The sequence below is a fragment of the Bubalus bubalis genome, chromosome 8 (assembly GCF_019923935.1).
Source record: "Bubalus bubalis isolate 160015118507 breed Murrah chromosome 8, NDDB_SH_1, whole genome shotgun sequence".
NCBI classification, from domain to species: domain Eukaryota; kingdom Metazoa; phylum Chordata; class Mammalia; order Artiodactyla; family Bovidae; genus Bubalus; species Bubalus bubalis.
Genome location: NC_059164.1, coordinates 32011492 through 32036326, shown reverse-complemented (window position 1 = coordinate 32036326; position 24835 = coordinate 32011492). Strand labels below are relative to the sequence as shown.

At 41.2% G+C, this 24835-nt stretch overlaps 1 protein-coding gene across 1 annotated transcript; it reads left to right on the top strand.

Annotated features, from left to right (window-relative positions):
* Positions 1 to 2475: 2475 nt before the first annotated feature.
* LOC102392794 (myosin heavy chain IB-like) lies at positions 2476 to 23215 on the top strand. Its single transcript, XM_025291971.2, has 6 exons — positions 2476 to 2593; positions 2648 to 3033; positions 3225 to 3310; positions 8399 to 8453; positions 11782 to 11932; positions 23013 to 23215. The coding sequence occupies exons 1-6, from the start codon at positions 2476 to 2478 to the stop codon at positions 23153 to 23155; spliced, it is 939 nt and encodes a 312-aa protein (XP_025147756.1). The 3' UTR covers positions 23156 to 23215.
* Positions 23216 to 24835: the final 1620 nt, after the last annotated feature.

Genomic DNA, 24835 nt, shown 5'->3' with positions numbered 1-24835 from the left:
AGGGAAGCCTGGCAAGCTGCAGTCCATGGGGTCACAGAGAGTCCAACACGGCTTAGCAACTGAACAACAAAGGCAAATCTCTGAATAATTTTCCTAAATAAACGTGAAATAACTTTTCAGGAAAAAAAAAAAGTTGAGAAAAGTTATCACTGGCTAAAGGAAGCGTTCTTTAAGTAAAAGGAAAATAATCCAAGATAGTGGCTCTGAGATGTAGGAAGAAATAAAGAGAAAGAACAGGATAATACATGTATAGATAAATCTAAATGATAATGACTATAAAATAATTTCTCACAAGGGTCATAAAAGAAAAAAATTAAAGTACATGACAGTAGTAGTGTGTAAGAGGTGGATAAATGAGGTTTGAGAATTTTAAAGTCCTTGCATTGACCTGGAAGAGGAAAAAAATACCACTGTTTAGTCAAAGATAGGTCATAATCTCTAGGAAACAGTTAACTGTTAAATATAAAATGAAATATGCACTTATTAAATCAAAAGAACCAAATAATAAAAATAATTTTAAAAAGCAATAATTAAGGTTAAAAAAGAAAGAACTAATGGAACATGTAGAAAAAGTAAGATGGAGGGAAGGATATTAACTCTACATCAATGAGAACAAAGCAGGATTATCTCAATATCCTACCAATAAAAGAAAGTTGAGATTTCTTATAGCCTGAATGTCATGGCTCTATGATAAATTCTCCAGTTTATCACAGTGGCTTAAATACTGTTTTTTAACGACTGGATGGATGAGCCAGGTAAGCTTGTTTTACTGTTATTAGATAAATGTAAAAGTAGCGCTTGGAATCGGCTGTAACACAGGCAAATACATGAATACAGTCATGAGGGCGTGGCTTCTCTCCCCACACACAGGCCCCAGCCACAAGCAACATACGATGAACACTTTTTATAGGGACAACTTTATGAACTGACTCTGACGGGAAAATGTCATGTTCCTGTGTGTTGGTTTTTGGTTTTTGTTTTTTTTTTTTTTTTTGGTTCAGAAGCTTCCTACTTTCTCACGTGTCTACCTTTTCACTCCCCCAAGATGTCTTTTACAGAAACTGAAGAGGCTACCATCTCCTTACAGGCTACTGAGCTTTATAACGTTCTCCTGTCACCACCAAGCTTTCTTTCAGCTCAACAATTTCAGTTGCTTTAATTGTAGAGTATTTTTAAAATAGTGATCTGACCACCTGTTAGACTTGTGAAGAAGAGGAATTCTGGTTGATCAAAGAAGAGAATCCTCCTGATTGTGGTAGATGGGCTAAGTCCATGAACAGAGGAGCCTGGCGGGCTACCGTCCACGTGGTCGCAAAGAGTTGGACACAACTGAGCGAGTTCACTTTCACTTTCAGGCTAAGAAGAAAAAACATTTTAGGAAAACCTGTAAATAAATTCATTTCTAATAATTCTAGAACATGCCACAGTTCCAATCAACTCTAAGTCATCTCTTCAAGTCAGGTTCTGTCTAGCTCAAGGTGATATGCAGAGCGGGGTAGAGATAAGTGGCATATTTTAGAGTGAGTGCTAGAGCTCCTGGCTCTTATCCCAGTCTCTCCTCATCAGCCTCTTCTGATCTTGTAAGTATTAATACTAGGTACCTCTTATATGCCAAGGACTTTACACACATTATGTCTAATCCTAATAACACCTCAATTTTACGGTTTCTATAAAATCAAGAATTAAGTAAATTGCCTAAGGCCAAACAGTAAGTGAACAGGTGAGATTCCAAGGTCTGCCAACATCACCTCCTCTTGTAGGATGCTCTTCGTTAATTTTCTCTGGGAACCCGAGAAAGCCACGGGATGACTTCTGTGTTAACAAGACAGCAGGAGCAAGGCCCAGCAGGTAACCCTGCTACCTGGTTGGGAAGAAGGGAAGCCACGTTTATGGAGTGTATTCTGTTTCAGGCTCAGTACCAGCTCCTTCTACCTTCTTAGTTCATTTATTCCTCACAGTGACCTAGTAAGGGGGATGTTTTATCCTTATGTTACCATGTGAGGAAACTGAGGCTTAGAGAAGCGAGAGTGTCCAAGGTGACATAGCTAGTAAGATAGGAAGCTCTGAGTTTGGATCCCACTGGCTTCAAAGCTGTGATAACATGCTGCTCCCTGTTTTAGATTTTCCCTTTAGGAAGGAGCGTGGCGGTTCATGAAAAGGGATGAGAAAACCACACAGAGGATTCCCGTGTGAATCCTACACCTAGAGCGCGAGGTGTAGAGACACCTGAGCACAGGGAGAAGTGCAGGATCAGAGCAGGATGCCAGGAGAGGACACTGGAGACTGGACCCTGGTCCTGAGGACGCAGCCACAGGCGAGACTGGACCTCTCTGGGCTTCAGCCTCCTATCAGAAAGGGAGTGGACGAGAAGCAGTTGAATTTGGCGATTTCTAAAGAGCCCTCCAGCCCTCAAGTTCTGTGCCTCTAAGTGTTGAGGAGGCACCGACTGCATTGTCCTGCGAAGAGCTTAATGCGATGTTTTTGGGCGGCCCTGCCCTGTCCTCAGCATCCCTAGAGACGGGTGGTTTCGGTGCCCCCCGGGGAGCAGACCTGGGCATGCAGAAGCAGCGGGAGGCGAGCCTAGGGGTCTCTCGTGTCCCTCAGCTGCCCCATCATTGGTGAGCATGTACAAACTGTCCCCCGCAAGGCTTCAAAAAGAAAACTGCACGGAAGGAGCGTGACAGTCACTCTGGAGGGCTGAGTGGCCCGCCAGGCGAGGCTTTCGGAACACCCAGCGGCACCAGGCTGGTCGCGGGGCTTATCGGCCGCAGCTGGCCCGGGGCTGGCGGCTCGCCAGGGGTGGGCGGCAGCGGAGGGCGGCGCGCCGGGCACCCTTCCCCGCGGGGTGTGCGGAGCGAGCCTGGCGGCTGGAGCGCCTCCTCTGCCCGGGGCCGTGGCCCCGGCGGCTTCAGGAGGCGTCGCTGGGGCCCGACACTCTCGGGGAGGGGCGGGGGCGGGGGCGGGGGCGAGCAAAGTCCCAGGCCCCGCAGCCCCGGCGCCCAGCGGCTCGGCCAGAGACAGGCGCAGTCCCGGGTGAGGGAAGCTCGGGAAGGTGGGCTCCGGGCGGCGGGCAGCGTGTTATCCGCGCCGTCCTCCCGGGTCCCCGCGACCAGTCTGCTGGCCCCGAACCCCGGCGGGGTGAGGAGGGGGGTGTTGTGAGGAGGCTGAGCGACCTCCCCAAGCTGCGGCTGGTGCCCATGGACCTGAGACTGGTTTCTCCCCAGGCGGAGATGGATCCAGAGGTGGGAAGGATCGCAACATTCCGGATCACTGAGACCAGGGAGGACGAATTTGAACTGGGCGTCAGCAGGTACATCACCCTCGGCCACCGCTTTTCTGCTTTTCTCGTTACACACGAGTCAGCAGAGCCACATGGAGCCGAGCAAAGAAGTTGAGTGGATGATGCCTTTGGCCTTTGTTTTGGAGTTTCCTTAGAGTCTTTTCTGTGGTTCTGACTTTACCCAAGGAATGTCACTGAGGTTTCTTTTGCGACAGGCTGGCTTTCCTGGTGGCTCATGGTAAAGAATCCCTCAGAGACGCGGGGATCCCTGCGTTGGGAAGATCCCCTTGAGAAGGGCAAGGCAAGCCACTCCTGTATTCTTCCCTGGAGAATCCCCATGGACGGAAGAGCCTGGTGGGCTACAGTCCTCTGGTGGCAAAGAGTCAGACACGACTTAGCCAATAAACACCACCAGGAAAGACAGCATGGGTTTGAAGGCGCCCCCTTCCCTTTGTGCAGGGCCCTTCCATGAGCATGTGTGGTGTAACATTCCTTGCATTATGGAGCTCACGACTTTTCCAGAAATCTCTCATAAGCATCGTCTGATCTTCGGGCTTAAAGAGCATCAGACATCTGCTGTTGATGGTTGTGCTTGAAGCAGAAGATATTAAGATGAGGTGGCAAGAATACACAGAAGAACTGTACAAAAAAGATCTTCATGACCCAGATAATCACAATGGTGTGATCACTGACCTAGAGCCAGACATCCTGGAATGTGAAGTCAAGTGGGCCTTAGAAAGCATCACTACGAACAAAGCTAGTGGAGGTGATGGCATTCCAGTTGAGCTATTTCAAATCCTGAACGATGATGCTGTGAAAGTGCTGCACTCAATATGCCAGCAAATTTGGAAAACTCAGCAGTGGCCACAGGACTGGAAAAGGTCCGTTTTCATTCCAATCCCAAAGAAAGGCAATGCCAAAGAATGCTCAAACTACCGCACAATTGCACTCATCTCACACGCTAGTAAAATAGTGCTCAAAATTCTCCAAGCCAGGCTTCAGCAATACGTGAACCATGAACTTCCAGGTGTTCAAGCTGGTTTTAGAAAAGGCAGAGGAACCAGAGATCAAATTGCCAACATCAGCTGGATCATCGAAAAAGCAAGAGAGTTCCAGAAAAACATCTATTTCTGTTTTATTGACTATGCCAAAGCCTTTGACTGTGTGGATCACAATAAACTGTGGAAAATTCTTCAAGAGATGGGAATACCAGACCACCTGATCTGCCTCTTGAGAAATTTGTATGCAGGTCAGGAAGCAACAGTTAGAACTGGACATGGCACAATAGACTGGTTCCAAATAGGAAAAGGAGTTCGTCAAGGCTGTATATTGTCACCCTGTTTATTTAACTTCTATGCAGAGTACATCATGAGAAACGCTGGACTGGAAGAAACACAAGCTGGAATCAAGATTGCCGGGAGAAATATCAATAACCTCAGATATGCAGATGACACCACCCTTATGGCAGAAAGTCAAGAGGAACTCAAAAGCCTCTTGATGAAAGTGAAAGAGGAGAGTGAAAAAGTTGGCTTAAAGCTCAACATTCAGAAAACGAAGATCATGGCATCTGGTCCCATCACTTCATGGGAAATAGATGGGGAAACAGTGGAAACAGTGTCAGACTTTATTTTTCTGGGCTCCAAAATCACTGCAGATGGTGACTGCAGCCATGAAATTAAAAGACGCTTACTCCTTGGAAGAAAAGTTATGACCAACCTAGATAGCATATTCAAAAGCAGAGACATTACTTTGCCAACAAAGGTTCATCTACTCAAGGCTATGGTTTTTCCTGTGGTCATGTATGGATGTGAGAGTTGGACTGTGAAGAAGGCTGAGCGCCAAAGAATTGATGCTTTTGAACTGTGGTGTTGGAGAAGACTCTTGAGAGTCCCTTGGACTGCAAGGAGATCCAACCAGTCCATTCTGAAGGAGATCAGCCCTGGGATTTCTTTGGAAGGAATGATGCTCAAGCTGAAACTCCAGTACTTTGGCCACCTCATGCGAAGAGTTGACTCATTGGAAAAGACTCTGATGCTGGGAGGGATTGGGGGCAGGAGGAGGAGGGGACGACAGAGGATGAGATGGCTGGATGGCATCACTGACTCAATGGACGTGAGTCTGGGTGAACTCCGGGAGTTGGTGATGGACAGGGAGGCCTGGCGTGCTGTGATTCATGGGGTCGCAAAGAGTCGGACACGACTGAGCGACTGATCTGATCTAATCTGATCTGAGTGAAGCAGGCAGCTCCTTCCTCCACTCATTTTTCCTCTTCCTCCTCATTTTACCCACCTTCCTCTCAGCTCTCTGGTTCCCTCTTTCTCCCCTCTGGGGGGTGAGGGGTGAGGTGGGGAGGGGAACCTTGAGCAGCCTGGGGCGGGTTACCTGCGCTTCCAAAGAAATTGTTGCTCACATGCAAGGGGGAAACCTCTGCCTTTCTCTGCTTGCCTGTCTTTCTCCCTGTGCTGGCTCTTTGGCCCCAAGGGCCCTTGTCACTCTCACTTCTCCACCTTAGTAGGGGCAGAAGCAATCAGTAAGTGGCATGCTGTCTTTGTCCCTCTTTCACTTTGAGGACAGTGCATCGTTTTTGCCTTCAGCCTCAAAATTTATGAGGCTGTTGTGGTCTCTGAGTTCATGCCAAGCCACCCAGAACCAATTGACCTGTGTCATCCAGGGATCGCCCTGAGGGACAAACTTATCAGGTTCTGTAGTGGGTCCTCAAGCTCTAAGTGGCCTGATTAGTTAACAGAGAACATGCCTATCTGGTGGTTAAACTGGGGCATTATTTTAGTCTGTTAATTTCTTCATACAATGATCTTGCTTTATTTATTCTACGTACCATGGTATTCATTCACAGAATATCTAATTTGCCCTATAAAATTGGAAAACCGATGGTATTTTTTCTTCTAGAAAAATGTGGTTTTCATTCACTGGCAATTTAGGCTGGAATTGACTGTGAATCTATAAATAGGTGGCATTTTCTCCAAGAAGTCTATTTCTGTGTTGCACGGGCTAAACACTGGTGAGTGTACAGAGGGGTTACCCCTGCAAAAGATGCGGTGACAGAGCAGAACCCAAGAAGTTCTCAGAACCGGGGCTCACAGCCTTGTGTTGGGAAGAAGACAGTTCAAAGAGTACAAAAGACTAAGAAAAAGTTAAGATTATGAACTTAAGTGTAATGAGACACACTTTTATAAAAAATGGACCAAAACTTGTATGCTAAAGGAAGTTCAGCTCACTTCAGCGGTCCAGGGAAAACTGAGTTCCTTGGTTGTTGCGATCACGCAGTTTCGCCTGTCCCATTCTTGTGAACATATTTCATTGCAGATGTCAGTCCTTTGATTTCAGAAAATGTTCCAGATAATTTGGGATCAAGTCCTGTGAATAAAACTTTACCTGGAAATTTAAATAAATGCATTTAGGTAAAAAAAAGTCTGCTCTCCTACAGTTAGCATTTATTTATTATTGAGAATAGATGTAAACAATACATATGCTGAATAGTAGTTGCTAAAATCTTGCAAGTAGTCTTCATATGCCATGGAATTAAAGCCCAAGATACATAAAAGAAAAATATTACATCAAATTCCATCTTCCTGCCTAAGGGGAGAACCAGATTATGTTTCATTTCATACCCAAGGCTGAAGAAGCAACAGCATTTCCAACCTAAAACCAAATTAATAGCCTGTGCTTCTGAGACAAATTATCACCAAAGGGCATCAGATATCCCAAACCAGGAAACCAGGGGCACTCTTGGGCTTTAAGTAATATAAAGTTAGATCTATGCAAATATGTGATCATTTGTGAAAAAGAAGCATCCATAAACTCTTTTCCCAGGGGCACTTAGTCCTTCAAACAATTGTTAGCAGGTAATGAAGGCTATGGGAACATGTTAATTAAGGCTAAAGAAATCAGGAGTGCAAAAAAGCAATTTTAAATAGGGTAGTTAAGGTAGGTCATATTGAGAAGGCAATATTTTAAGCAAGAACTTGAAAAAAAGAATGAGAGCTGTGTGGCATATATGTACCCCTCACGGCAGAGGTAATGCAGACCCTGTGGGGGGATGTGTCTGGAGTGTTCGCAGGACAGCGGCAGCAGAGAGACCTGGGTGACTGGAGCAGAGCTGGCAGGAGTGGGAGTGGGCACCGTGCTCAGAGAGGCGACAGAGAATATCATGTGGGGCCGGAGAGGCCAGTGTAAGGATCTGGCTTTTACTCTGAGAAAAGTGGAAGCCGCTTGTAAGCCTTTGAGCAGAGTAGCAGCATAATATGACCTGAGAGTTTTTTTAAATTTATTGAAGTATAATTGATTTCCAGTGTTGTGTTAATTTCTGATATACAGCAAAATGATCAGCTATTCATATATATATGTATATATTTGCACACACATTCTTTTTCATGTTCTTTTCCATTATGATTTATTACAGGATGTTGAATATAGTTCCCTGTGCTCTTCAGGAGGACCTTGTTGTTCATCCATCTTATATGTAATAGCTGGCATCTGCTAATCCCAAACTCCCAATCCCTCCCTTGCCTCTTCCTCCTCTTTAGCAAGCATGTGACTTGTGTTTTTAAATGATGACTCTGAGTATCGTGTTGCGGATAGACTGAAGTGGGCATAAGCGGAAGTGGAAAAACAAGGCAGGAGTTCTGCGGCGTGTTAGGATAGTTATGAAAGTGGCGAAGAGTGAGTGAACTCTAGATGTATTTTGAATATAGAGCCTACAGGATTTCCTGACGGCACTCCCTATAATCATTCAGAAGAGTGGCCTTTACTAATTTTAGATCAATATGTACCTTTTTAGCACATGAAGCATTAGCTGATCTTGCAGACATTGTTGACATGGTCTTCTTCCTTCTGTGCATGCGTGCTGCAAGGCACATGACCATTCCCCGGTTATCCAGAGATTCCTATAGTGCCTTGGACAGTTACCTTTGCGCTTGGTCATTGCCTTACACCGTGTGTTAAACTGGATAATTTTGACAGTTTGTGGATATCACTCTTTTACATTTGAAAATATAATATTCAAATATGGCAACTACTTAAATTTATATTCAGTTGACTGTGAAATATTTTGTAAGAGTTTTTAAATTCGGTTATATATATATATATATTTTTTTACAGCAGCCAAGCTAAGGAAAAAATGAAGAAAGTAAATTTGATTGGACCATTAACATTGGTAAGCTGTGAAATATTAAGTTTGAATCAGTTCTGCCTTCATTTAAGTTTGATGTCTTGGATCTGTAGTGAGAAGTGCTTTAAGATTGTCTGCAGGCAGCGATAGATGTCCTGGATTGGCTCATTGTATTTAATGGCCCACATTCTCAAGGTGGAAGATAAAACAGGTAGGGATAGGCTGGCTGGGAGAGCAGAGCTAACTGGTGTACAGGGAAACTGAAGTTAGGACTGGTGTTTGAAGCACCATACAAACCAATTAATTTCAGAAAAATACATCTCTGCACTTGTTTCTCACATACACACACACACACACAAATTTACCTTAAAATAAACTTGCGTATAAGGAGATTGTTAACTACAGAAAATTGTAAATGCTTAAGAAATCTATGTTCACATTGGCCGCCAGGAAAACTGATTAAATATGAAGCTACTATTACAGATTCAGATATGTTTATGATAATTCTCAGTGGTTTCCCACTGGTCCAGGGCAAGCCAACATATTTTTGGAAAAAGTCAAATCTGTTTTTCATTTGTAATATGTCTTAGAGAGGGGACTCAAGAAAATGTTTGCCCACTTTTGGTGAATAGGATATATTTCAAACTATGACAGCCATTATTTGATAGCAAAGAAGTTGGTAAAAAAAAAAAGCATGTAATCTGAAATCTCCAACGTATTAAGTTTCATTCTCTTCTCCCTTATGCTTGTGACTTTTGTGTTTAAAAATCTCAGTAAGGGTAACATCTTTTCAATTCAGTACTTTAGAGAATAAATTGTTTATAAAACTAAATCTGGCTTTAATGCAAAGGTTTTAAATCTGCCTCTTACAGAAAACAAAATGTCACAAAACTTAAAAGTAGAAACTGAAATTTTCCTTTGAATTTGCAAGTTTAACCTTAAATATAAATGTAATCTTTTTGCTGCTGTTCTGATTGAGGTTCAGGATAAAACTGCATTTTAATAGGAGTTAGAAAGGCATTTGGGCTTCTCTTATGGCTCAGATGATAAAGAATCTACCTGCAAAGTGGGAGATCTGGGTTCGATCCCTGGCTTGGGAAGATCCCGTGGAGTAGGGCATGGAGTAACCCACTCCAGTATTCTTGCCTGGAGAATCCCAGGGACAGAGGAGCCTGGCTGGCTACAGTCCATAGGGTCGCAAAGAGTCGGATACGACTGAGTGACTAAACACAGCAGAACACAGAAAGGCCTTCTTTTGTTGAAAAATCACTGAAAACAGATCTAGGTTACTTAGGATATTACTGTGAAATTCTTGGAATTTTCACTGAAGCTTGGAGACAATAAAATTTTGTTTCATTAATATGAGAAACTTTTTAATTGAGGTGCAGTGAATATATTACATTACATGAGTTTCAAATGTACTATGAAAAGCATTTAAAACTTTCCTCAGTTTCACGTGGAGAAGGAAATGGCAACCCACTCCAGTATTCTTGCCTGGAGAATCCCAGGGACAGAGGAGCCAGGTGGGCTGCCGTCTATGGGGTCACACAGAGCTGGACACGACTGAAGCGACTTAGCAGCAGCAGCAGCAGCAGTTTCACGTAAATGTTTGGTGAAGATAACACTGCATGTCAACTTGCTCCCGTGCTTGAGCTGTGGCCCAGAAACTCAAGTGCTCTATCTCCCTTCCCCTCCGGCCACTAAGGTGAACTCTGGGGACACTGGTCCCTTTTGTGGTAATTTTAGGGGCCCTTCCCACCTGCTCTGGACTTTACCTGCCCGCCTTGTTTCATTCCAAGTTCCACCTGGCTTCCCACCCTTTGTCTCTCTCAACACTCTTGCTTGCCCTCTGTATTTAATGATGGAATTTGGTCTCCCAGACCAAACTTCTGGAAATCCCTGAGAGCAGTGTGCCCGCCAACTTTATGCTTTAACCTCAAGGTGCCCTGCATAGTGACTCCCTCTGACTCAGCCTCCACTCTCAAGGACCATCTGCCAGCCTGACTCATCACCCATTCTCTTGATAATTGTTCCTTCTTTGTCCCCCAAAGGGAGTGGGGTGGGGAAATGGGCAGAGATAAGGGTTTAAAAGATGAGAGAGATGTGAGGGACAGAGGGGAGAGTATAGAAATGGAAAACTAAGAGACGGGAGATGTAGTCTGGAAGGCAGAGAATGAAAGAAGAACAGAGAGAGAGGCATAGTTTCAGTCAATCAGAAATAGGGAGAAAAAGTGGGAATTTGGAGAGAACTAAAAAAGGTGGTGAAGGACAAAGGGTTTTAGAGTGTTATGACACTGATTGGCTGGTTAGTTCTTGGGTGTTGTGCACTTTACTTGTATAACCACTCCCCTCTATAAGTGATAAGTGGAAGTTGCTCAGTCGTGTCTGACTCTTTGTGACACCATGGGCTATTCAGTCCATGGAATTCTCCAGGCCAGAATACTGGAGTGGGTAGCCTTACCCTTCTCCAGGGGATCTTCCCAACCCAGGGATCGAACCTGGGTCTCCCACATTTCAGGCAGATTCTTTACCAGCTGAGCCACCAGGGAAGCCCTCTATAGATGGTACTAAATCCAAGATAGTTGGTATGGCCACCAGGCCTTTTAGACCTCTCTCTAATATCGTCCTCCATGCTCTGCACTGTGTGCTTAGAAATTCCACCACGTGGAGTTCCCTGAGGACTCATGTAGTTTCCAGTCACCCTGCAGTTCTAAGCCCCCACTTCCCCCACTTTCTCTGCACTCCCCAGTTCTTCTTCGCTAATTCCCCCTTGTCCTTCAAGATTCTACAATGAGTATCATCTCCATAAGCAAGACTTCCCTAAAGCACACACCCAGGCACTCCTTAAGTTTCTTGCCCTTCACTATTGATCTGTCTTCCAAAAGCTAACTTAAGCCTCTTAAAGGGGCCTTATCCTCAAAACCCAGAATATCTGTTCCCTTTCCGCCCTTTATAATTCTCCCTCTGAAATATTCTGAATGTCTTTTTAAAGGATGTATTATGTGTGTGTATGTAAATGACATCAACCCCTAGCTGTTTCTAATTCACTACCTCAGGAGCTCTGGAAGATCAAACAGTATTTCTTAGTGAAACTAAATCTTAGTCCCTTCTGATTATATTGCCATTACTTATCCAAATAAAATACTGATTCAATGGAATTAGGATTTTTCCACACAGATACAAAATAAATAGAATCTCAAAATTACTCTGTCAATGATTTGAATTGAAATTCTCTTTCTTCCCTAATACATTTATTTGGAACGGTTACAAAAGTACTGACCTTAAAGAAAATTCCAAAGAACATACATTGTGAAAAAAGAGAAATTCTGTTATACAAGCTAAGTATTCTTCTCTTTTCTTTTTTTTTTTTTAGTTTCGATACTCTGATTGGCAGGATAAATTATTTATGTCTTTTGGCACTATCATGGCCATAACTCATGGATCAGGTCTGCCCTTCATGATGATAGTATTTGGAGAAATGACTGACAGATTTGTTAATACTGGAGGAAATTTCTCCCTTCCAGGTAAGCATTTCTTTAATTAAGATATGTAGATGTATAGATGTATTCCTGGCATGCTGCGATTCATGGGGTCGCAAAGAGTCGGACACAACTGTGCGACTGATCTGATCTGATCTGATCTGATAGATGTATTCATTTATTTAACTGAGTGAAAGATTAGAAATTGATTTTTCTATTCATCATCTGCTTGCTTCATGGTTTGGACATCTGGGTAGCTTCAGATATCACAGAAGGAGTTTTAAAATTCTCAGTAGAATTCCTCAAATAATCAGTTAAATTTCAACAAATAAGTGTATGCTATTGGACTTTAAGTATAGAATAAGGAAATTTCCAGAAAGCTTTGTATTTCAATAAAGTAAGGAAGTCAGTCTGCTTGAGGATGGTGGAACCATAGCAGAGCATGTCTGCACAGTGTCCATTCAGTTAATGACTATTGATGAGCTAGCTTCAAAATAGGAGAAGGCAATGGCAACCCACTCCAGTACTCTTGCCTGGAAAATCCCATGGACGGAGGAGCCTGGTAGGCTGCAGTCCATGGAGTTGCTAAGAGTCGGACACAACTGAGTGACTTCACTTTCACTTTTTACTTTCATGCATTGGAGAAGGAGGAGAAGGCAATGGCACCCCACTCCAGTACTCTTGCCTGGAAAATCCCATGGATGGAGGAGCCTGGTGGGCTGCAGTCCATGGGGTCACTACAAGTCAGACACGACTGAGCGACTTCACTTTCACTTTTCACTTTCATGCATTGGAGAAGGAGATGGCAACCCACTCCAGTGTTCTTGCCTGGAGAATCCCAGGGATGGCAGAGCCTCATGGGCTGCCATCTATGGGGTCGCACAGAGTCGGACACGACTGAAGCGACTTAGCAGTAGCAGCAGCAGCTTCAAAATGCATCAGTTGGCATGGCAATACTTCTTAGCTGTCCTCAACTTGTGGGTCTGTTTTTTTTCTTCTTCCCCTCCCCCCTCCCCCTTTCTCCTATCCTTCTTGCTAAAATGACACCTACTTTCTGTCTCTAATATTTGGATCAACAAGGTTGACTGTTCCTTAACAGAGCACTTTACTAAAGAGTGAATGGATTCAGTATGAGAATGATGTGCTTTGAAACTCTCCCAAAGGACTAAAATTACTGGAGTGCCAAAGGAGTCACATAAGTTAATGCCATCTGTACGAGGGGCTACGTCAGCAGCATTGGAGTGAGGTTCCAATGGACAAAGTTATTTTCATATTAGACAGACTTAACATAGAAAGGAAGATAGCCATGCTTTCTACCCAGCACAATGGCTCACTTCCTCCCTAGAGACCTGCGGGCACTAGCTGGAGACCGAGTGGAGCCCTGCTGCTCACAGATGGGGGATGTGAAGGAGACGGCTAATAAAGGAGAGGCAGCTTCCACAGTAGAGGCACCCGAGAGGCAGTAGACTGTATTTAGATGACACTCAGGAAGAGTTTCCTGTGTTCACTGTTGAGAGCTACGTATTTGGTTAGCATTGTAGGGCTTAGTTGTAATTATCTAAGAACATGATTGCTTAGTTTATACAATAGGATCTCTTTACATGAATATTGATGAATGCTAAGAATTTATTTGTTCTGTAGTACTACTGTCTCTGAGAAGAACCTCTTTATAACAAAAATAATAGAAATCTTTCATAGTGTGTATCATGTGGTAGGTCTTATTCTCAGTGACACATGAAGACAACTGAAGCTTGGAGAGAATAAATAACCTCCCCAAATTATACAGTGTTAGGGCAGAATTCACTCAGGTCTTTCTACGTCCACACCACGCTCATGACTGTACACGTTATACTGCCAATCTAAGTGCTGTACATTCTCCTTTAAAAATTGTGTCTGGGAAAGTTTATCTGGATTACTTGTATTTTACCAGTGGCCAAAACTTTAACACAAATAGAGTAAGATAGAATAGTTTAAAAAGTCTTTAAGGAAACTAGGAATTTTTAATTTATTTTCCTTTTACTTCTTATAAGCTTTATAGATGTATAATACACACACACAGAACAGGAGGATGCCCATATTAGAATCTATCAATCAAAACTGGTTTCAATTTAGGATTTTAAAAACTCAGCTGAATGACTGGATAAACAAAAGTTGTTACATACATACAATGGAGTGTTAAAAAGCCTTAAAAAGGAAGGAAATTTTGACACCTGCTGTAACATGGATGAATCTTGAGGATATTGCGCTAAGTGAAAGAAGACAAATATAAATTATTCTGCTTATAGGAGGTGTCTAGAGTAGCCAAATTCATAGAAACAGAAAAGAAGATAGTGGTAGCTGGGGGTGGAGGATAAGGAAATGGGGAATTTTTTAATGGGCATAGTTTCAGTTGGGGAAGCTGAAAAAGTTCTGGAGATTGATTTTACCATAGTGTAAATATATTTAGCACTATTTAACTATACACTTTAAATGGTTAAGACAGTAATGTATATCTTATCACAGTTAATTTTTTTTAATTGGATGCAATGTACTTATCCCAGGCAGGTTGACATTTGGTCCAGTTTTATTAGTCCCGTTTTGGTTTTTGCTAACACCAGAGTAATTCCACAGCTTCCTTATTTGGGGCAGTCTGCTTATTTTTAATGTGTTTCTAATTATGCAACTGAATTGCTTTGAAGCTGGACTGGCAGACAGGTGCCACATACTGTGCCCAGGGCCAAATTCAAGGTCTTTCTGGGGAATGGCACGAGCAAGTCCCCTGCAGACCTGTGACCGCTGGAGTGATACATTCACCAGAGTTGCCAGCTGTTTCGGTGACCTCCGAATTAAATGACACTTGGTTCCCTACAGCCACGTTTGTCGTTAGGCAACTTGATTGTCTTGGAGGGTTTGGAATGAGAAGTCCCTCAAATGTTATTAATGCCAGTGTCCACTCTAGGTTTGTACAAATAATATTCCCATGGCTCTTTGGAGAAAACAAATTGTTACATTTCATGCTCGCTCTGAATCCAGACAGCTCTTTGATATGTTTAGATTTGTAGAGTTTAGCCAAAGTCATGGGGATTGAGAGCTGGTAGAGTCCTCAGGTGTCCGTAGCTGAGCTCGCTAGCTCATCATCACCGAGATGATGATGTTTAGAGTCTATTCTTTAGAATTGTTGGATTCTTGGACAGCAAGACTCAATGGGAGCCAAATGAGATGAGAATGTTAGAAGAAAAAAAAAAGTTTAAATTACAAGAGGGTCTGACAATGAGTTATTGTGAACAGAGTCCATCCTTGTCAACAGAATAAAGTCTCCGTGACAAGGTTGTTCCCTCACAATGACTCAGTTGTGCAGAAACTATGCGTAAAACATTCCACATCCAAACCTTAAGAATGGAGTCATAGGAAACAGGGTGTTTCTACAGAGTATTAGGAACTTGATGTTTTATGCCAAGTCTTTGGGGCTGTAATAATGTAAGAGGTTGTGTGGAGAAATTGATACACCCTGCGTGCCCTTGCATTGCCCCAGTTGCCTTGACTTATTACCCATACTGCTAAAACTGCCTGGACATCCACCAATTCTGTCTTGTGCTGAGTGTTTCTATGTAATATTAATAAAAGAAGTCCTGGACCGAATCAAGGGAGGCACTCATCAATTTACTTTGAGACTCAAAGTTACAGCACTCCTTATTTAGTGTCTCTTTGAGTGTTCCTTAAGGGATACATTTATTATTTAGGCCTGTACCTGAGCTGGGGGCAAATTACTTAACCTCTATAATCCCTACTGTTATCACCTTTGAAAGGTAGGCTTGCTGATGGAATTAAATGAGATGACTTATGTCAACTGTCTGGAACATAAACACTGAGGGGAAACTAGCTGTAAGAACTTGGAAATGCCAACAACCACTTTTAGATTCTGTTTCCTCATCTATAAAATGTATGGAATATATGGGAACTCTCAAAAATTAAAAAGCAGCTTTAGAATTTCCTATTTCTTTGCTATGGGAGGCATTTAGGCAGAATAGAGAAGTTCTCCATCCTGGTATATTAAAGTCAATTGGAAGCAATTTTTAGATTATGTTCTACACTCAGCTAGAGGTTCTGATTCAGCCGGTCTTGGATGGAGCCTCAGTTCAGTTGCTCAGTCATATCTGACTCTCTGCGACCCCCTGGACTGCAGCACACCAGGCTTCCCTGTCTATCACCAACTCCTGGAGCTTACTCAAACTCATGTCCATCAAGTCGGTGATGCCATCCAACCATCTTCTGTCGTCCCCATTGGACACCTATATTTTTTTCCACCCACCCCACATGATTCTAACAGGCAGACAGTGCTGTGAGCCACTCAACCAGATAACTCCTTGAAGATTGTTTGTGAGGCTGAAGCCCAATATGTAGCATCTGGAAGACCAGATAGTGGCCTTCTCCAGATGGAATCCCATGAGATTTCCAGGTCTAGCATTCCAGATTTCATCGCATGACTCCAAGGAACACATTCATACACATTTGTCACACCTTGGTCCTCTGGCAGCAGAAAGTTGGTTTCCTAGGGGCTTTAGGGCTTCTAGGGTTGCTCACCCAAAATTAGATTGCAATTCTTGGCCTGGGACTCTGAGAAAGGAGCAGGTCAAGTTTGTAATGTTTGTAGATTCTTATTTCCTAGGAGGGAAGATCAATTTGAGTTATAATATTGGTGTTGGAGGAAAGAAAAAGTCATTTAAAGATTTCACCTGCTTTCTAAGTTCAGGGGGGAAATAGCCCTGCACGCATGATCTGCAGGTTTCCTGTGGTTTTGAACAATGATTTCTGCACATACTTCAGCTTTCGCACAGCTTGTCTGCCTCTCATTCCAAACACACTTCTAACGTAGCTATCGAAGGTGCCAGGTTTATGAACTCAGGAAGCAAATGAGCACACAGAACTGAATGGATGAGAACAGAAGTGAAATAGAGTCTGCTTCCTCAAGGACCTAGTAGCTGATAAAGAGCTATATCAATAAGCAGAAACACTTTGCTATGAACATCTACAGAAAGAGCAATCCTGAGGGAGAAATTATGCCACCATCGGGGCTATAGGCCTGGTAATCGATCCTGACAGTAGGTTAAGTTTAAAATAAATTTCTACCAAATCACCCTTTGGAAGAAGATAAGCGTGATAACACAGCACCCAGAAAATGTGACCTCAGGGCTGTTTGCATGTGATAAAGGAGCAAAGCCTAGTTTCTCTCCTGGCATCATGGTAAATGTGTTTTCCCAACAGTGCTGTGGTAACATTGTATCCTGTTACTCTGTGAATGCAGTAGGTATGGGCTGTTTTCTTTTTATGTTTTACTCTGTGTCTGTTAAAGAAGTGAAAATAAGCCATTACCACGTGACTCAGTCGGTGTGGCGTAGTGTCGGGTGCTGTATGAGGCAGTGTTAGGACTCTCAGCCTACTTACTATCTTAACTGAGTGACTTTGGGTGAGTTACCTTATATCCCTGTGCTTCAGTTTCCTCATCTGTAAAACAGGAATTTATGATGTAGCCCTACCTGTATAGTCCTATCTATGGAATTGTGAAAATTAGACCATGTAATGCGTGTATAGTATTCAGAACAGTGCCCAGCATATAATAAATGCTCACTGGATCCTAGCTGTTACTAAAACATGTGAACCAGGAAAGGCACATTGACACTTTTATCAAAATTAGTTCAAAGTAAAAGACCATTTCCTTCCAGTTAATACTGCTTTAAAAATACCAATTTACAGGACGGCTAATAACCAAGACAAGGAAAGCAGGACCCTGACGGATCACCAGTGATCCACTGACTTGTCTTTGAGCAACTCAGTGATCTTTCTTGTCTTTTCCCCCCTTTGCTGTGAATGTAATCCAGACTTTCCATTACTTATGTTGTGAGGAAGCATGTAAGGGAAACACACACATATAGTAACGTAGAATCAAAAGAAGCAAGTATGTAAAGCGCTTTGCACCACTAAGAAAAAAGCTCCTGTTAAATCCTGTGTTTCTATGTGGACCATTTCTTTTTTCTTCCTCTGCCTTCTGTATACCCTTCATCAGCTCCTCTCTGCTGCTCTAGGAAGCTGTGTTGCTAAAGGCCCAAGGCCTCTGGTAGGGGGGCAGTACCTGGGAGGGGGGGCTTTACTTCCCCAACTGGACCCGCGATGCACCTAAACCCCAGGGCCATTTGCGTGGGCCAGATGGTAAGAGTGACTTGAGAGTGAGGGAAAGAGAAAAAGATTTTAAAAATGTGGCAGTGCCTTTCAAAAATGTCTTATTTTTATTTTGTTTTTATCTAGTGAGTTTTTCACTGGCAATGCTAAATTCAGGCAGAATTCTGGAAGAAATGACTAGGTAATTGGCTAATATACATATATATCATATGTACTTCTTTATACTGTGCTTTTAAAAAACATTTTATTTGAAAATAATTTCAACCTTATGAAGAGTTATAAGCATGTACAAAGGATCCCTGTATACTCTAGCTTTTGTTAGACTCTTTATCCTATTGTTTCCATTTAAACCCCTCCCCTGCCATTTAAAGTAAGCTGCAAGCTTCCTGTATCAGTTGTCCGTGTACACCCGTGGCAGATGCATGTTGATGTATGGCAAAACCAATACAATATTGTAAAGTAAAAAAATAAATAATAATTATAAATAAAAAAATTAATTAAGTAAGCTGCACAGGGGCCTTCCCTGGTGGTCCAGCAGTTAAGACTCTGTCCTCCCAATGCAGGAAGCCTCGGTTTGATCCCTGGTCAAGGAAATAGATCCCACATGCTGTTACAAAGACCCAGGGCAGCCAGAAGAATAAATAATTTTTTAAAAAAGTAAGTTGCCCAGAGCATGGTCCTTTACATATAAATACTTGATTGGTTCCAAGAACAGGGCATTCTCTTCATAAGCACAGTACAGCTATCAACCTCAGTACATTTCATATTGATACAGTACTTTGACCTGGTCTACCATCTGAATTCCAGTTTTGTCTGTTGATCTAATAATGTCTTTTATGGCATTTCCCCCCTTTCTTTACCTTCTTAATAGAAATCCCCAAAGCCTGTCACGTAACGTTTGTGTTTACCTTTCATTTAATGTTGCCGACTTAAATGAGTACTGTCTGTTGCCGTAGCGGCCTGAAAGGAAGATATATTTGAGAGTAATGAAATTGAATTTATATTTCTAAAGATACTAACTTCCCTCCAATTTAGTTAAGACTACACTCTGAGTTGATTTGAACTCATAACATTTTAGCATTGTTTTTAAAAATTCTTTCAACTTCTGCCAATCAGGAAGAGGGCTTTTTGTGCTTTGTGTAAACAATATGGGAAAAACTTATACTCAGAGCCATTTTGCATGTTCAGCCTATTTATTCCTGTATTTGCAACGTGGTGAAGCTTTTCAGAACAGTAAGATATGCAAGTCTAGAATGTGAATTACGGAAGAGTCAAATCGTGTCTACAGATTATCAGTGTAAGTTTAAAAGTGACTCATGAACACCACTGTATGTTTGCAGTTAACCACACAACTTTATTTTACCTTCGGCTGATAATTCAAGTGGACAGATTGGCCACTGTTCTATTATAATGTCAGAAAAGAGAAAAAAATATTGTACGTGTTATAATGTCCTACATGGTCTTTGTGATCTGTCAGTAAGTTTATTAATTTCCAATTCTGAATATTTCTCTCCCACATAAAGACTCTATTTAAAAGAAACTTTTGAATTGTTTTCCAGATATGCATATTATTATTCAGGATTAGGTGCTGGAGTTCTTGTTGCTGCCTATATACAGGTTTCATTTTGGACTTTGGCAGCTGGCCGACAGATTAAGAAAATTAGGCAAGAGTTTTTTCATGCTATTCTACGACAGGAAATAGGCTGGTCTGACATCAGTGACATCACTGAACTCAATACACGGCTAACAGAGTAAGTATATTGTTACCTACACGTCCATAAAGAAATTAACTACTAGCTATAGATGATGCTGTGAAAGTGCTGCACTCATTATGCCAGCAAATGTGGAAAACTCAGCAGTGGCCACAGGACTGGAAAAGGTCAGTTTTCAAGGGGTCGCAAAGAGTCAGACAAGACTGAGCGACTGAACTGTCATTTCTAAAAAAAGGCAGAATTTTGATGGGGATTACATTGAATTTGTAGATCAATTTGGGAAACATTGCCATCTTAACAATATTATCTTCCAATCCATCAAAATATAAGGGATGTTTTCCCATTTATTTTAACCTCAACTTTGTTTCAGCACTATTTTGCAGTTGTCAGTGTACACACTTGCGTACTTTTGCTTAACTTTATTCCTAGGTATTTTACTCTTTTGGATGTTATTGTAACTGGAAATGTTTCTTAATTTTGATTCTTCATTGCTTTTTTTTTTTTAAATCCAGTCAAGGATCACACAGAGCATTTAGTTTTCAATCTCTTTGGTGTCCTTTCATCTAGCAGAGCAGCGCCGCCCCCCCAACTTTTTCTCTCACCTGACATTTATGTATTTTATGCACCGAGCCAACTGTTTTGTTAAATCCCTGATAATTTAGATTTCTCTGGTCATTCATTCTTAGTGTATTCTGGTTACACATATTTGGGAAGAATCAGTCAGTTCAGTTCAGTCGCTCAGTCGCCTCCGACTCTTTGCGACCCCATGGACTGCAGCACACCAGGCCTCCCTGTCCATCACCAACTCCCAGACGTGACTTAGCAGCAGCAGCATGTCCTTTGAGTTGGTGATGCCAACCATCTCATCCTCTGTTGTCCCCTTCTCCTGCCTTCAATGTTTCCCAGCATCAGGGTCTTTTCCAGTGAATCAGTTCTTGCCATCAGGTGGCCAAAGTATTGGAGTTTCAGCTTCACCATCATTCCTTCCAATGAATATTCAGGTCTGATCTCCTTTAGGATGGACTGGTTGGATCTCCTTGCAGTCCAAGGGACTCTCAAGAGTCTTCTCCAACACCACAGTTCAAAAGCATCGATTCTTCGGTGCTCAGCTTTCTTTATAGTCCAAATCCCACACCCATACATGACTACTAGAAAAACCATAGCTTTGACTAGATGCACCTTTGTGTGCAAAGTGATGTCTCTGCTTTTTAATATGCTGTCTAGGTTGGTCATAACTTTCCTTCCAAGGAGCAAGCATCTTTTAATTTCATCGGGAAGAATACAGTATAAATAATGCATCTTTTTTAGTACACGCATTAGGAGGTCACTGACCTTTTTGCACACTGAGAGACCCTTTAAAAGACAGTTCCTTTCGACATCCCCGTAGTCTGCCACAGCTTCCTTGCTTTGTGGAAAACAAGATGTTCTGAGTTTCTTTGGTACATTTCATGCCCATACCCAGGACCAGCTGTTTCTCCAAGAAGTCCTGTTTCCTTACACTAGAAAATGATACCGGAGAACATAATCTGGGCCATAGAGGTGCCTGTTTTGACTGGACTGGTCACTGTTTCTAGCCTCTTCACTAGCGAGTTAGGAAGTTTTTTAAAGAAAAATATACCTTACATTTATTTTACTTTCTGATTCATACATAAAAGGTTTCCATGTACTTGATTTTGTATTTTTATATCTTTCTTATGAGGAAAATATTGGTCCCTAGTTTATAGGAACGTAATTATTTGCTTTTCCTTATTATTCTAATTTCAAAGTAATATTATCTCTATTACTAAAATAGGATAAACTAAAATAGATTGATTCATTTTTAATTATTTTATCTTGCAACTATATCCCAGAGTCAGAGTACTATGCTTAAGGTTCATCTCAACTCTGCTAACTTCTGCTTTCATAAGTAACTATCTTATTAGTTTAATTATCTATTGATCTTTAAAAACATATGCAAATTAAAATGAATTCATGTTCCTCAATATAAAAGATCACATGTTACTGGCTTTGCTTTTTCCACTACATAGTATATCCTGGAAATTATAGAGATCTTTCTCATTCTCTTTTACACCTGCATATTACTCCAATGTGTATGTCAGACTTTTAGTCTTTGCAATTACTGTTATAATCTGTATATTTTAAAAATATGTGTAATCTAAGTATATACTCTCAAAGAATTGAAAATAGGACTCAAACAGATACTTGGATGCCAGTGTTCACAGCAGAATTATTTTCAGTAGTCGATTGGTGGAAACAACCCAGATGTCCATACAGATGAGTGGAGTAACAAAATGTCATATATATACACACCACGGAATGTTACTGAGCCATGGAAAAGGAATACATGCCACATGCATGAGCCTTGAAGACAAATATTACGTTAAGTGAAATAAGCCAGACACAAAAGGGCAAATGCTGTATGATTCCACTTTTAAGAATGACTCTAGGAAGGGCAAATTCACAGAAAGTAGGTTAGAGGTTTCCAGAGACTGAGGGGAAGGGGAGAAAGGAAAGTTACTGTTTAAAGAGGTAGGGAGTTTTTGTTTGGCATGATGAAAAGTTTTTGAAATAGTGGTTGGTGATGGTTGCACAATAGTGTGAATGTGATTTTCACCTTCCTAGCCTTTCACAGCCTTAGGCCGGCCTCTTAGGTCAAGTGTGTGCACAGTGGGGGTTGAAACTTGTTCTGCTCGGGAAAGAACGTGTTTTCCCCAGGCATGGCACAGACCTCTGCCACTCCTCTTTCAGGGACCGACTGACGTCTAGCAGGTAACAGTATTCCTGGTGCAGAGTAGATGCTGAATAAGTTTATTCAGTTATTCAGTCGTGGACAGAGGTTCCCTAGGTCCAGCCTCCAACTGAACTGAAGCAGTTCTGCTGCTTCTGCATCACTTTACCCACATACGGATTTCCTGGTATTTCTGTCACCTGGGCACTTGTATTGTTGCTACAGTTTTTTGTTATTCTTTACTAATTGGATATAACCATATTCTCCCTCAAAAAGGTGAATTCCATTTTTGTTCCAGAATATCTCAAGCTTCCATATCTAGAACCTTAAAAGAAGCACAAATAATCCCACTGTAATGTTTCTGTAAGGGGCAGCATTGAAACTACTGGGAAGCTCAAACGTCAACATACAGATGTTTGATTTTACAGTATGTTTGCAGTTTTATACAGTATGTAAAGTTTAATGGTTTTAGGATCTTACTAGTATCAGGCTTCAAGAGCAATTAAATATGTTATTTTATCCTAATTTTCAGGTAAAGATACTCCCTCATTACTTGGCCTCTGTGGGTCTCTAACATCAGTGGCAAGTTACAAATCTCTAACAAGCCTAAAATCGAATGACTACCTTGCAAGTCCTACAACAGAGATGACAAGTCCAGGTCTGACTCCATCCTGAAAAATTGTATGTAAAAGCCAGAAGTTTTTATGTTGCAAATATTCCATATACGTAAGTTTGACTGCTGGGAAAAATCTTTGGAATTTTATATTGTTCTGGGACATGTCTGGAATTCTGTTGTTTATATTAGAGAATTCAGTCCACTCCATGTAAACTTACGAGTGAAAAAAAAATGCTGCCATTTTTCATTTTAAAATGATTACATCTTTCACTGAAGTTTAAAAATAGGCTTAAAAAACTTTCAGATATTCTCTAATAATCCATTGCAAATTGTACATATTATTCAGCTAACTTTCATATATTTAAATGTATCATAGTTGCCAGAGACTGAGTTCAAGGTTTTACTCTAGATATTTAAGTATTTTCTTTTGCTCTCTTATTCAATGATTACATTTTCTAAAAATGACTTATTTCATTTTTCATGAACTCCTTCCCAGGTTCTGATGTTTAAATGCCTTGTCTTTGAAGTGAGGAGAAAGGTTCTCAGCTGCGGTTTCACAGCAATTTATTCAGTTTGTCTGTAAGAGTTACCATTTAGAATCAACCTAATATTCCATTCAGCATTTTATAAATTTTGTAGGACATGCCTTTAGGCAGTTACTAAATTTGTTCAGGTAACGAGGAAAGTATTTTACAGTATTTTAGGCCATTTGGGTAAAATGAATAACATTTTGTTTTCCAAAATTTCCTTTAAAGTTTACCAATTTTAAAATTGATCACATTTATGTCCCATAAATTGGAAAAACTTAAAAATGTAGAACAGATGTTGAAAACAATTTTATCGGGAAAGATTTCAAGTTCATTTAAGGATTTGAGAAGTTTTAAAATAAGGATCAGTGGGCTCATCACCATAATGAACAGCATGTCTGACACCCAGTGCTGTTTTTCTCTCGTGTGCAGGAATGAATTGTGTCTTACGTGCTTTAACAGCTTCTGTCATTAATCATGCCATAATCTCTTTTTAAAACTGACCTTAAAAATTAGTTTTCTTAAAAATCTCTGAGCTGTCTTTTAAATTTTTGCAAATTTTGAAACAATTGTACATTTGGCCCCCCCAAATTCCACCATATTGAAAAAGGAAATGTATGAAGTATATTTTCTAGAGTAAGTAAGATAAGGAAAACATGGTCAATTGTGCCAAAGATGTTTTATACATTGTTTACATGAAAAGGCTACTACAATACTTATCTGGGACTTTGTATGCTATGTTTTATTTGTTAATAAAACATTACATTCAAACTTAGTAACTTTGACTATTGAAAGGACATTCCTCCTAAAATATTGAGAGAAAAGCAGCACTTACCACAGTCATTCTTTGTATTAGAAATGTGGGAGTGTGGTGGTTCTCTGCAATACTTGACTCTCATTATTCGGAATTTAAGATAATAAACAGTAACAAGGCTAGTCATGTGTTAAGACAGTTCAAACAATGTCATTTCAGGGACAAAGAATACCTGGAAGCCCTTAAGTTATTTAGATGTATCAGAACATACTCAGAGCTTTCTTCCTTTAGCTTAAGTCTTTGGTACTTGTAGTAATGCAAATATTCTTGAGAAATGGTACCATCAATCTAGTCTTAATTCTGTATACCTTATTATGAATGATGTATCTACAGCAATTTGTAATTCAGCATGGGGAATGGAAAGAAGGTTAAAACAATGTTACTGGAAACCTTGGGAG